At 43.6% G+C, this 12294-nt stretch overlaps 1 protein-coding gene across 3 annotated transcripts in view; it reads left to right on the top strand.

The window, feature by feature from the left end:
- The window catches only part of POU2F1 (POU class 2 homeobox 1), a 134629-nt gene that overhangs the window by 82034 nt on the left and 40301 nt on the right, over positions 1-12294 (top strand). For all 3 annotated transcript variants that reach the window (XM_064152245.1, XM_064152244.1, XM_064152246.1), the window contains exons 4-6: positions 1401-1454; positions 3048-3167; positions 4811-4990. In XM_064152245.1, coding sequence (XP_064008315.1) covers positions 1401-1454; positions 3048-3167; positions 4811-4990 — 354 coding nt within the window. The remainder of the gene's footprint in view (positions 1-1400; positions 1455-3047; positions 3168-4810; positions 4991-12294) is intronic.

Raw genomic sequence — 12294 nt, 5'->3', positions numbered from 1 at the left:
CCCAAGTGAGATACCTTTATAGGCTTTTATGTGGTGGTTTATTATTATGTAATTCTAAAAGCACTATTTCTGAGTGTATTTGGGATGGCAGACCGTTGTGCTTTAGCTTATTCTCTGCTGTTAATTCAGATTAAAAGCTCAGATTACATCAGCTAGTTATATTTTGCTTGTGATAAGGACAAGTGTTTCCAGGGTTGTTTGCTCAGGTGTAGAACATGCTTAGTAGGCCTAGTGCTTCCATCTAAAGTGGTAGGAAGCATTTCCAAGGTGACTCTTATGGGCTGCCTGCTTGAATATTCAGTTATTAATTTCATGTACTGCAATTTAAATTAAAGCTCTCCTTGCTGTGCTGGCAGATATGTGGACTCTCTTTTGTGATGTATATTATGTGGGGGCATTTTTTTATGAAGGATAGAGCATTACATTTTGCTTTGCTTTATTGTATCCTGATGTGTTGTCTCGTTTCAAATGAGCAGTGGTTTTCAAAGATGACCAGGGATGGAATTTGCTACAGCTCTAACTCTGACCTTTGAAAGTGATAGTAATTAGTTACAGAGCATTCCTTCCTGAGAGTAGCAGTGGTGGCAAAACCAAGCTGAAACTGATTAAAACCATCTTCTTAGCACTTGTTTCACAGGGAAAATCCTTACTAGAGGTGGGAAAAAACCCACTGTATAAATCTCACTTGCTGGAGCATTTGTTTTTCTTCACTGCAAACCCACAGAAACTTCTTTGGACCTTCTAATGACAAACATTGAATTCAAGTTTTGAGTATTCCCGAATCAATACAGCCTTTGTAAAGTGTCTGTAGTCCTCTGCATTGAGGTCATCTTTTTTGTGGCTGAAGACTGAAAATACTTGAATGGGTTGATTTGAGGAAAAATGTTTGTACTCAGGTTTTGTGCTATGCAGGTGATTGCTCCTTGTTGTATAAGTAAGCAGGTGAATGCAGTGTACATGTTTGGGAAAAGAACCATTCTGAAATATTAGAAGGATGACGATGACTTGAGCTTTAATACCCTGCCCTGAAGCGTGGGTTTTCTTGAACTAGGATAGGAACAGCGTCTCCACTCTAAAATGCTCTGTCCACTCAGTTTCCTGATAGCATCTAGATCCCTAGGCAGGAATACATTCAACCAGAGGTAGACAAATAACACTGTGGAAGAGTCTTACAGATTTTTTTTTCAGCCTGGAGCATAACTCCTGTTTCACTGTTTGAGGTGTTAGAGAGGCATGCATTGTTCTTGTGAGAGGTTTTGTGGGGGTGCTGGCAGAGAGGCTGTTAACCTTGTTGGTTTAGTTGGTCTTGGTTGGTTTTTAAATTTAGTTTTAGTTTTACATTGTTAAAGATTTCTGTGGATTCTACAGCATTTCATTTCCGTCTTTGCACTGTATTGTAGGTCCAGCTCGCTGGAACAAGTTTACAGGCTGCTGCTCAGTCCTTAAATGTACAGGTAAAGAGAGTTTCCTGCTGCTGCTTTTCCTTCTCTCGTTCCAAACTGCATTATGGTCCCATTAAGTTTTTAACCTATGATATATCGCTCTGTTTTTTCATTCTGACTGGTCTTGCAAGCGAATAGGTGGGCATAAATAATAGTTTTACAACTGTAAATCAGGTCGAAAGCTATAAGCATTCAGCAATTGGACTTGTTTAAAACATGCAGTGATCTTAACGTTATGCTGAATTTCAGTCAGGTGTTTTATCATTAAAACTATAAAACCCCAGGGTTATTTAATGTTCTTCCATTTATTCGGTGGTGCTAAACGTAGCGAGCGCTCGCGATCCGTGCTGGCTTCTGGTAGCTGAATATGGGAGCATAACATTGGCTATGTAATGTGGCCAGTGTAGATTGCTTGTGTAAATAACAGTGATTTCGAAAGAAGTCAGAGTAATTGTTTGATGTGCGTGAGACAAAGCTTTCAAACTTGTTTTACGATGCTGAACACTTCAGTGTATCAGTTAACGTGCCACTTCCTCTCGGTGCGGTATTAAGGGGCAAGGGATGCAGGTTTATTGAAAACTGGTTTCAGTATTGGCTGTTATTAAAGAATGTAGGGTAATGCATTACATGAAATGCAGTAGAATGTGGACCCACTTATACATAATAACAATTTGGAAAGAAGAGAAGGTATAGTGACCTTCCTTTCTAAGAGGAAGGAGGCAGAAAATTGCTTTGGTTGCCATGGTAAACTTCCATCCCTGAGAGAGATGTTGGCAAACAGGCTGTATCTCTAGTGCAGAATGTTTACAGTCCTGCGCTGTAATTATCGCTCAATGACTGGCAGAATTAATCAGAGTCTTTATGTTAATTAGCCTGCTCTGCAGTCCCTAAAACAGGTGGTGGAAAATATGCAAATCTATGCAGAATTTTAATGTTCTGCATAACCAGTTTTAATTATCATAAAACTCCCTCACCCTCTTCATGCACTTGCATTTCCTCCCTCGTGTCTTCACAATTTCTTACTTGAAAGAAGCCAAGGAAACAAACCCACACACGCACACAGATTTCACCCCCCCGTCTGTTAAATAAGTCAGCATTCAATTAAAGCTTAACTTTGATTATTTAACAGCGCTGTATGTGTTCTGTGTGTTGCTACATACAGCTGTGGGGATTTCTTAAACCAGTTTCACACGAGCCAAGAGTGTGATGACTTAGAGGTGCAGGATGTGCAATCTCCTTGCCCTTGTCCCATTGTTCAGGATTTTAGGCAATGAATAATTTTAACAACCTTTCCTTTCTTTGTGGTGAAAGGTAGCGTCAGCTTCAGTTGCATTGTGTAAAATTAAATGAGCTCTGAAAACAATGCCAAAGAGTTACAAAGGACCTGAGAGTCTGTTTTGTGTAGGCTGCATTACCTGCAGATCCTGGCTGAGATGGTGAGCGTGCAGAGCCATTGCTTAAACACACTCTTTAAAACAAACCCGAGGGCTTCTTGTATGAAGATGAACGATTTTGATTGTGCAGTGTCATACATTAACATCTGTTTTACACTATAAAGACTTGTTTGGTGTGTGTGTGTATATCTATATATTTTTTTTTAACTAGTCTAAATCTAATGAAGAATCTGGGGACTCTCAGCAGCCAAGCCAGCCTTCCCAGCAGCCTTCAGTGCAGGCGGCCATACCCCAGACCCAGCTCATGCTGGCCGGAGGACAGATCACTGGGGTAAGATTTACCCAAGTCTACTGCAGTAAGCCTCCTGCCCGGCAAATGATTGCAGTGTCTACGGCAGTCCCTGCAGAACCCAGGGAAGGTTATTGTCATTTCCTCTAATACAGGAGGAGACTTGCGTGAAAGAGGAGACAGAAAATATCTTCTTGCAGAAAAATAAACCAACCCTATACTTTTGATCTTTGCAAAGTGCTTGCTTAAAAATAATTTCTCTGTGTTCTCAGCCACTGTCTTGATTCTGCAATGGAATTAGAGCCTGGTGCATGCATAAATAATGTCATAATAAGGAATGCTTTTTTTTGCAAAGTGAAACGGGAGCATGAGACTAAATCTTACCCCATAGGTGGTGAAGAACAAAAATTGTAGGAACTGACACACACTCCTCCTCTTCTTTTTTAGTAGCAATCCAACCTGTCTGGTTTTAGCCTACCAGTTTTGAGGAGGAGTATTAATTGCAGGAGAATAAATACATGGAATAACTTGGTTTAGGATTACTGGTGTTTCTGAGTTGTTATAAATGCTTTCAGTTACTTAAGAGCAAATTCTGTGAATGGGCTGTTTTGATTAAAGTGTTTGCCTCTGTGGAATCCCCTTTGCAGTGTTTAAGAGTTTGTGTGCTAATAAGGAATTTAGAGCAATTGCTCCAACCATGTATTTATGATATGAAGTATTAGGTTAGATCATCTCTACAATTGAATGAAGCAATATCTTGATTTCATATTCCACTGTTAAGTCTTCTTGGATCCTTGTGTGTAAATGTCCCATTTAGTTTTTGGTTAATTGCAGTGAAAGTTCTAAAGGTGAGATTTTTAATATGCTATTAAAGCCTTGCATATTTTACTATTCTTTTCCTCGTTCCCCAAAAATATGGGTTTGTTTGAATTTATGATTGTCTGCAGTAGGGAAGCATGCAAAACTCCAGGTACATAGGGATTGTAGTAAATCTGGGCATCCAGATTATTTAGATGTGCAGGAGAGGTGGCTGCCACCTGTTTCACAGAGGTAATGTGTGCTTGGGAAAAGGGAGGGATGCAGACTTGCCAACTCGATTAAAAAAAAAAAAGGCAGATGGAGGGAGACTTGGAGAGAAGCAAATGGAACTCATGTTCTTTACTTGTATCTTAGGCTATAATGGAAGTGCTGGGATATGGCAGGGTTTCATGCTAAAGTGAAGCAGCTGGGGTGTTATCAGTTTGTTTAGTAGCCACAGCTAGCATTCCTGCTTCTCGTTCATCTCACTGATCGCTTGTGTTCTGCTGGGTGTAAATTTCCTTTCAGATCCTGGCAATATTGATTCTTTTCTTCTGCTTGCTACTTGATTACCTTTTTCCTGAACTTCTTGGTAGGATTGTGAAGAAAACGTACGAGTTAAGTTAGGTTCTGTAGGTTCCAGTAAGTGCAAAGGTTTGTATTGACGTGGTTTGGTTTATGTCAGGTCTGGTAGTTTGGTTCCTATATGTTGTTGAGTAGTCAGCTGTCCTTACTGAAGGCCAGAGTCATTGGCTGGTTAAAGGCTGAACTGTAGTAATAGTTTGAGGAACGTCTGGTTGATGTAACTAGTAACGAGCTAGCTAATGACTTTGTAGCTGAAGTGGCTCTTTCCATTATTAATGGCTGTGTTTTCTAATTATTTATAGCTCACGTTGACGCCAGCCCAGCAACAGTTATTGCTACAACAGGCGCAGGCACAGTTGCTGGCAGCTGCAGTGCAGCATTCAGCCAGTCAGCAGCACAGCGCTGCTGGTGCCACCATCTCGGCCTCTGCTGCAACGCCGATGACGCAGATCCCTCTATCTCAGCCAATACAGATTGCACAGGTGAGCCTTCAGGCTTGAGAGGGTGGAAAATAAGGAGATTTGACTAATGGTCTCATTGAAATAATACTTTTATTCCTTATTCAGTGAGTTTCTATAGCGCTATAATCCTATATAATTGAGTAGTATTAGTCTTTCCTTATGCATCCTTAGCTGATGAGGTGGAAGTTGGTAGTTTTGGCGAAGAATGCACACCAGCTGCTCCTCAGTCTCACAGGGCTTCTGAGGTTGTTCCACTAGCTGACCAGATGCTGTATTTGCTGGATTCTCCTCCTTACAGTTAGCTTGAGAATGGAGGTAAAGGGGTGTAGAAAGGTGCCCATAGAGAGGACATGTGTCAAAACCTGTGTGGGTGGGAGGGTAGACCTGTGTGTCACGAAGGATGCTTGTTAGTTTCAAAGAGAAAAATAGTAAAAGGTAAAGAGAGGCATTTTTGTGCTGTTTTGGCTTGGTGCTTAGTGCACCAAGTTAATTTACAAAGAATGGGGAGTCTCGTGTGTCTAGGAAAAAAACTTGCCAGAATGAATCTGGTGTCAGAATCTGCCCAGTTTTATGGTCTACTGCTAAAGACCTATTAATTCTGGGTGTCTGCTTGCCAGGCAAGTTTTGCTCAACTAGAAGCAGCAAAGATCCTGCTGGGTCTTCCAGGACTGGCTTAATTCAGTGTGGAGGGCGCAGCGCCACTGACTCCGTGCTTAGCGTATATAGTGAGGAAACTTCTTAGACTTCCAGATGTGGGTAACCAAATGTACAGCATAGGCATCTTGAGTACCTATAGTAAGTGCTTGTGCTGCTGACAGTGAGCTCCATCTGTCCATAGATCCAAGTTCTCAGTACTTCAGATTGATTAGTCCAACTGTGCAAAGTGTGTTGGGTATGTAATCTCCAAAGCTGCTACAGTGATCAGGTTCTTTAAGGCTGCCTGATGCTTTCTAGTCAGACTGTTTGCACTTGGATTCAACTGGGATGCACTATCTGAAAAGTGAAGATAAAAGTTAATTAAGAATGGAAATGTGACCATTTTTTGTGAAATCCATTGGTGAAATGTGCTGTTCCACTAGCTGAGTGGTAAACTGCAGCAGTACAGGCTGGGAGGTGATCTGCTGGAGAGCAGCCCTGGAGAGAGAGATCTGGGAGTTGCCCATGGCACAGCAGTGTGCCCTTTTGGTCCCAGAAGGCCAGTGGGATCCTAGAGTGTACTAGGAAGAGTGTGTCCAGCAAATCAAGGGAAGTTCTCCTTCTCCTCTACCGTGCCCTAGTGAGACCTTGAGTACTGCCTTCAGTTTTGAGCTCCCCAGTTTCAGAGGGACAGGGATCTGCTGGAGAGAGTCTAGCAGAGGGCTAGGAGAATGATGAGCGGGCTGGAGGGCAATGGCTGATGAGGAGAGGCTGAGGGGCCTGGGGCTGCTTAGTCTGGAGAAGAGAAGACTGAGGGGGGACTGAGAGCTAGTCAGGAGGTGGGAGACAGGTTTTTCTCACTTGCTCCCTGTGACAGGACAAGGAGCAACGGGTGTAAGTTGCAGCACAGGAGGTTCCAGCTCAGCACAAGGGGAACTTCTTTACTGTAAGGGTACAGTACACTGGCACAGGCTCCCCAGAGAGGTTGTGGAGTCTCCTTCTCTGGAAATTTTCAAGGCCTGTCTGGATGTGTTTGTCTGTGATCTGTGCTATATTGTGTGGTCCTGCTCTGGCAGACGGGTTGGACTCTCTCTCCTTGGATCCCTTCCAACCCCTAACACCCTGTGATCCTGTGAATAGCAGCCTGGTTGTGCTATTAGTTTATTAGCTGAAATGGCAAACTTGCATGGTGTTGATCTAAAAGTTCTGACCTCTCTGATCATCTTTACAGAGGCAAGTGATGCCATATCACGTTTGATGCTGCCTGCTTCCCCCTCAAGCAGAGCCTTTTAGTGCACTATGATGAGTCATGTGGCTCTCCTAGCAAAGGATCCCACTTCAGTCCCACTTGGGGAATGTAGCATGCAAGAAAACAGCCTTGACCATCTAATTTGTTAAGGCTTTCTCTCTGTCCAACAGTACTGGTAGATTTGAAGAACAAAATGAAAATGTCCTTGTCAAAAAAGCTGATGGCTAGTTTCTAACATCTCCATGCATCTGCCAGAGTTCCTGTTTGATCCTGTGTCTGTCTCTTAACCTGAGTGTAAATGATCCGTGCATTTGTCTCTCTTGTCTTCCAATGTGCAGCTAAGATGGCAAGCTCTGCTCCAGTAAAGTGCAGGCCATTCAAACAACGAGTAAGCTGAAGGCTCTCTGAAAAATAGCATGTGACCATAGTTGGCACCACACAGTGTGTGTTTGTAGCACAAGGGCAACAAATTAAAGCTGCACTATTTTCCCCCCATTTTCCGTTCCTAATTGCTTAAATGCTTGACTTCACTATCCGTTTCTTTTAGAGTGATTTCAAACATATAAATGTAGCTTGGCTGAATCTCGTTAGCTGCTTCTCATGATGAAAGTGCAGGACATAATTCAAGTAGGTCTTGGATGTAACTTGGCATTTTATGGTAAACTTGTGCCATCTAAGTGTAGAGGTGGAAGTAACACGATGCGTTTTGATCCATCTGCAGAAGGGTTTATAAACAGTACTCAGCTTTGTTTGTGTTGCTATTGTAAATATGTAACTGATTACACAAATAGCTGAATGTTTGTTTTAATTGATGATTTTGAATAATTAACTGGCAGGTCTCTGCAGCAGGGGGATTACCATATTTATTTTAATTAACTAATTGCACAAGCATGACTTCTTTAGTATACGCTGCAGTCAACATAAAGTTTCTGCTGCAGCAGTTTGGTGAGATGTTAGTGCTGCTCCTGGGGTGATGTTCAGTTGTTGGTGACAGTTGTATCAAGTTCTGGAGGTCTTTGTAAAATTTGCTTGTTTTCAGGATCCATAAGCAGTGTTTACATGATATGAATTATAGGGATATTTAAGTTTGGACTGCAGTTGTATCTAGAGATAATGCTGTTAACTCTAGAACTTCGAGGACTTTAGAAGGCTTTGAGGAGACCTTATAGTGGCCTTCCAGTATCTCAAGGGGGCCTACAGGAAGGCTGGAGATGGCCTACTGACAAGGTCTTGTAGTGACAGAATGAGGGGTAATGGATTTAAACTGGCAGAGGGGAGATTCAAGCTAGATGTTAGGAAAGGGGTTTTTGCAGTGAGGGTGGTGGCAGAGGTTGCCCAGAGAGTTTGTGGAACTGGTTGCCCAGGGAGATTGTGGCTGATCCCTTCCTGGAGGTGCTCAAGGTCAGGTTGGATGAGGCCTTGAGCAACCTGTCCTAGTAGGAGGTGTCCCTGCCTATGTCAGGGTGTTGGAGCTTGGATGATCCTTGAGGTCTCTTCCAACCTAACCCATTCTATGGGTCTATGATTCTGTGAAACATCTTTCTATTACGGAAAGATGGCAACATTAAAGAACAGTTGATCTCGAGGTCCTTTCCAGCCTAAACCATTCAATGATTCTGTAACTTCAGATAGTTAAAATAATAAAAACAACAGAAAAAATCCTCAGGTCAGCACAAAAGGATGTGGCAGGTTATTCTGCTGAGATGGGAGTTGAATTGTTTTGGTCTTTCTAAGTTATTAGGCAGCACCAGAAGGCATGCTTGTTTCCCTAAAAATCTTTCCATCTCTTTGTGCTAACACTAGTATAGAGATTTTACAATTGAGACCAAAAAGATCAGTGTAGGAAAACAGTGTTGGGATCGTTTGCGTGGTTGCTATTGGGAGATTTATTGTAATGCTACAACTACCTAAGCAATAAAAGTTTCCCAAGGTAAAAATAAAGTTTGATTTCAAATGAATTTGTAGAGCTGGTAGAGCTATTTAGGAGTGATTAGCCTTGGAAGTATCATTTCCATTTTGCATTAGAGAGTTATATTTCTGTATTTAAACACGACTCAGGCAAGGTAGCACTTACCAAGGCAGATGTACAGAATAAGATTGCTTATACTAGTTATCCCTGAGGCCTCAATTTGAAGCCAGTTTTCTCTTATTGAAGTGTAAGAGTCTGCTGATAAGAGCTGTTGTGTCTTAGCTAGGTACCCTGTGTTAGGAACACTGTAGTTTTAAACAAAAGGCTCTTCTGCTTTGCTCTTACAAATGCACTGCTACTATTGCTTTGTATTCTTTCTGGTGTGTAGCTCCGTCTCCTCTGGTGCTGCTTCAAATCATCTGATCTACTTGGTCGTCTTGGGAAGGTTCATTTGTTTGCTTTTGGTGGTGGGAAGCTCTCAACCTGTCTGTTTTTCTGTCCCTGCTTTTTCCTTCATAAATGGAAACTCTCTCAACTTTTGTCTTTCTGTTTTCTCTTACCCACCTCTATTTTCATCTGTCAGCCTCACTCCACTGAGTGTTCAGAGCATTGCTCAACTTGCCCTAATCTTACTTCTGCATCTAATTCAGCAGGAGCCCTTGTGTTCTGCGAGAGTCTGTTCAGTCTGCAAAGGTAACCAGCAGAACATTGAAAATCAATGAATAACTGAGTGGATGTCTACATCACATTGGGCTCAAGAACCAAGGGGTTTTAGTAATTCTGACCAGTGTAACTTCATGATATGAAATCAGAAGGAAAATTGAGTTCCTGGGACTACTTGGAGAGGTTACCTCACTTCTTTAGGAAGGGAGTTGGCCTGGATTTCACAGGAATGATTGCAGCACTATTTTTTTCTGAAAGCAAACAGGACTATTAACTTTAAAAACATTCTGGTGCTCTGGGGGGCACTTTCAAAAATTTTGCTATCCACTTATAAAATGGCAATTTCCATTTCTTAGAGTATTGCTTGACCAGGCTATCAGGTGTCCATCTACCATATTATCACACTGCCTGCTTCTTACTTAACATGGCCAAGTTGCCTGAGTGATTGATGGCTAGTGTCTTTGTCATGCAGGTTAAGTAGTCATTTTGTTATAGTGTACGTCTGTGGTCTCAGGTTTCTTTCACTCCATAGTCTTTGTTTTCACTTGTGACACTTCTCTTTCCTAGAAGGAGCTGAGACTTTGAAGTCTTAGGTTAACAGTTTTAACATAAAAGTTGGTCTGTCTTGACTTTTCATCGCCATTTCCCCTGCTGGCAGCTTGTGCAAGGGCTCAGAATCTTAGACTGGTTTAGATTGGAAGGGAACTCAAAGCTCATGCAGTTCCAACCCTCTGCCATAGGCAGGGGCACCTCCTACTAGAACAGGTTGCTCAAGACCTCATCCAACCTGGCCTTGAACACCTCCCTGGGCAACCTGTGCCAGTGTCTCACCACCCTCACTGCAAAGAACCCTTTCCTAACATCTAGTTTCAATCTCCTCTCTACCAGTTTAAACCCATTCCCCCTTGTTCTGAAACTCATTCCCCCTTGTCCTGTCATTACAAGACCATGTCAGTAGTCCCTCCCCTGCCTTCCTATAGGCCCTCTTCAGATACTTGGAAGGCCACTCCAAGGCTTCCTCAAAGGCTTCTCTTCTTCAGGTTGAAGAGCCTCAACTCTTGTAGCCTGTCCTTATAGCAGAGCTGCTCCAGCCATCTGGTCATCTTTGTGGCCCTAATGCAGAAACCTTCATCAAAGAGAACACATGGAGGCTGTTTCACAGGCCTTAAGAAGCAGGTCCTTGTTGGTCTGGCTCACTTCAACTCAAGTATGTTAGTTACTGAGAGAACTGGCAGAGGTGTTCACCAAGTTACTTACAATTATCTATCATCAGTCCTGATGGAGTGTGGAGGTCTCAGTTGACCAGAGGCTAGCAAGTGTGACACCTACGAGAATGGGCAGGAGAATCTGGGGAAGTACAAAAATGTCAGTTGGGCCATGGTGCCAAGGAAAGCCACGGAGCAGGTCTTCTTGAGTGCTGTATGCAGCATGTACAGGACAACCAGGCAATCAAGCCCAGTCATCATAGAATCAGCCAGGTTGGAAGAGACCTCCAAGCTCAGCCAGTCCGACCTAGCACCCAGCCCTATCCAGTCAACCAGACCATGGCACTAAGTGCCCCAGCCAGGCTTGGCTTCAACACCTCCAGGGACGGTGACTCCACCACCTCCCTGGGCAGCCCATTCCAATGCCAATCACTCTCTCTGACAACAACTTCCCCCTAATATCCAGCCTAGACCTCCCCTGCCGCAACTGGAGACTGTGTCCCCTTGTTCTGTTGCTGCTTGCCTGGCAGCAGAGCCCAACCCCACCTGGCTACAGCCTCCCTGCAGGCAGCTGCAGACAGCAATGAGCTCTGCCCTGAGCCTCCTCTGCTGCAGGCTGCACACCCCCAGCTCCCTCAGCCTCTCCTCATAGGGTTTGTGCTCCAGGCCTTTCACATGGTTTCATGAAAGACAGGTCCTGCTTGGTGAACCTGGTCTCCTTCTATGACAAGGTAACCTACTTAGATGAAAGGAAGGCTGTGGATGTAGTCTACCTAGATTTGAGTGGAGCCTTTGGCACTGTGTTCCACAGCTTGCTGCTGGAGAATGTGGCTGTTCATGGCCTGGATGAATGGATTAAAAACTGAGTGGCTGGTGAGGCCCAAAGAGTGATGGTGAATAGTCACAGATGCACAGTCTGGATTGATAGGCTGGGGCCAGTTTTATGAGGTTCAGCAAGGCCAATTGCTGGCTCCTGCACCTGAGTCACATCAACCTCATGCCAGTGCTACAGATCTGAGGAAATGTGGCTGTAAAGTTGCCCAGTGGAAAGGGACCTCAGTGTGTTGACAGCTGGCTGAATATGAGCCAGCAGTGTGCTCAGGTGGTCAAAAAGGACAACAGCATCCTGGCCTGTATCCAGAGCAGTGTGATCAGGAGGACTAGGGAAGTGATTGTCACCCTTGTACTCAGCACTGGCAAGACTAGCCCAGTTTTGGGCCACTTGCTGCAACAAAACTGAGATTCTGGAGGGGTTGCAGAGAAGGGCAGTAAGCTGGTGAAGGGCCTAGATTAAAAGTCCTGTAAGGGGTGGCTGAGGAAGCTGAAGCTGTTTAGTCTAGAGAAAAGGAGGCTCACGAGAGACCCTCTTTATCTCTCAACAGTTCCCTGAAAGGAGGTTGTATCGAGGAGATGTCGCTTTCTTCTCCCAAGCATCAAGTGACAGGACAAGAGGAAATGGCCTCAAGTTGTGCCAGAGGAGGCTTAAATTGGGCATTAGGAAAAATGTCTTGACTGAAAACACTAGAGCAGGCTGTCCAGAGAAGCATTTGAATTGTTATGCATGGAGGTGATTGGCAGGTGTGTAGATGTAGTGCTTAGGGACATGGTTTAGCACTAGACTTGGTAGTGTTACATTATTCATAGAGTTGTTTTGATTGGAAAA

This window comes from Pogoniulus pusillus, chromosome 12 (assembly GCF_015220805.1).
Source record: "Pogoniulus pusillus isolate bPogPus1 chromosome 12, bPogPus1.pri, whole genome shotgun sequence".
NCBI classification, from domain to species: Eukaryota; Metazoa; Chordata; class Aves; order Piciformes; family Lybiidae; genus Pogoniulus; species Pogoniulus pusillus.
The sequence above is the reverse complement of the archived record's forward strand: the minus strand, read 5'-3'. Positions and strand labels throughout refer to the sequence as shown.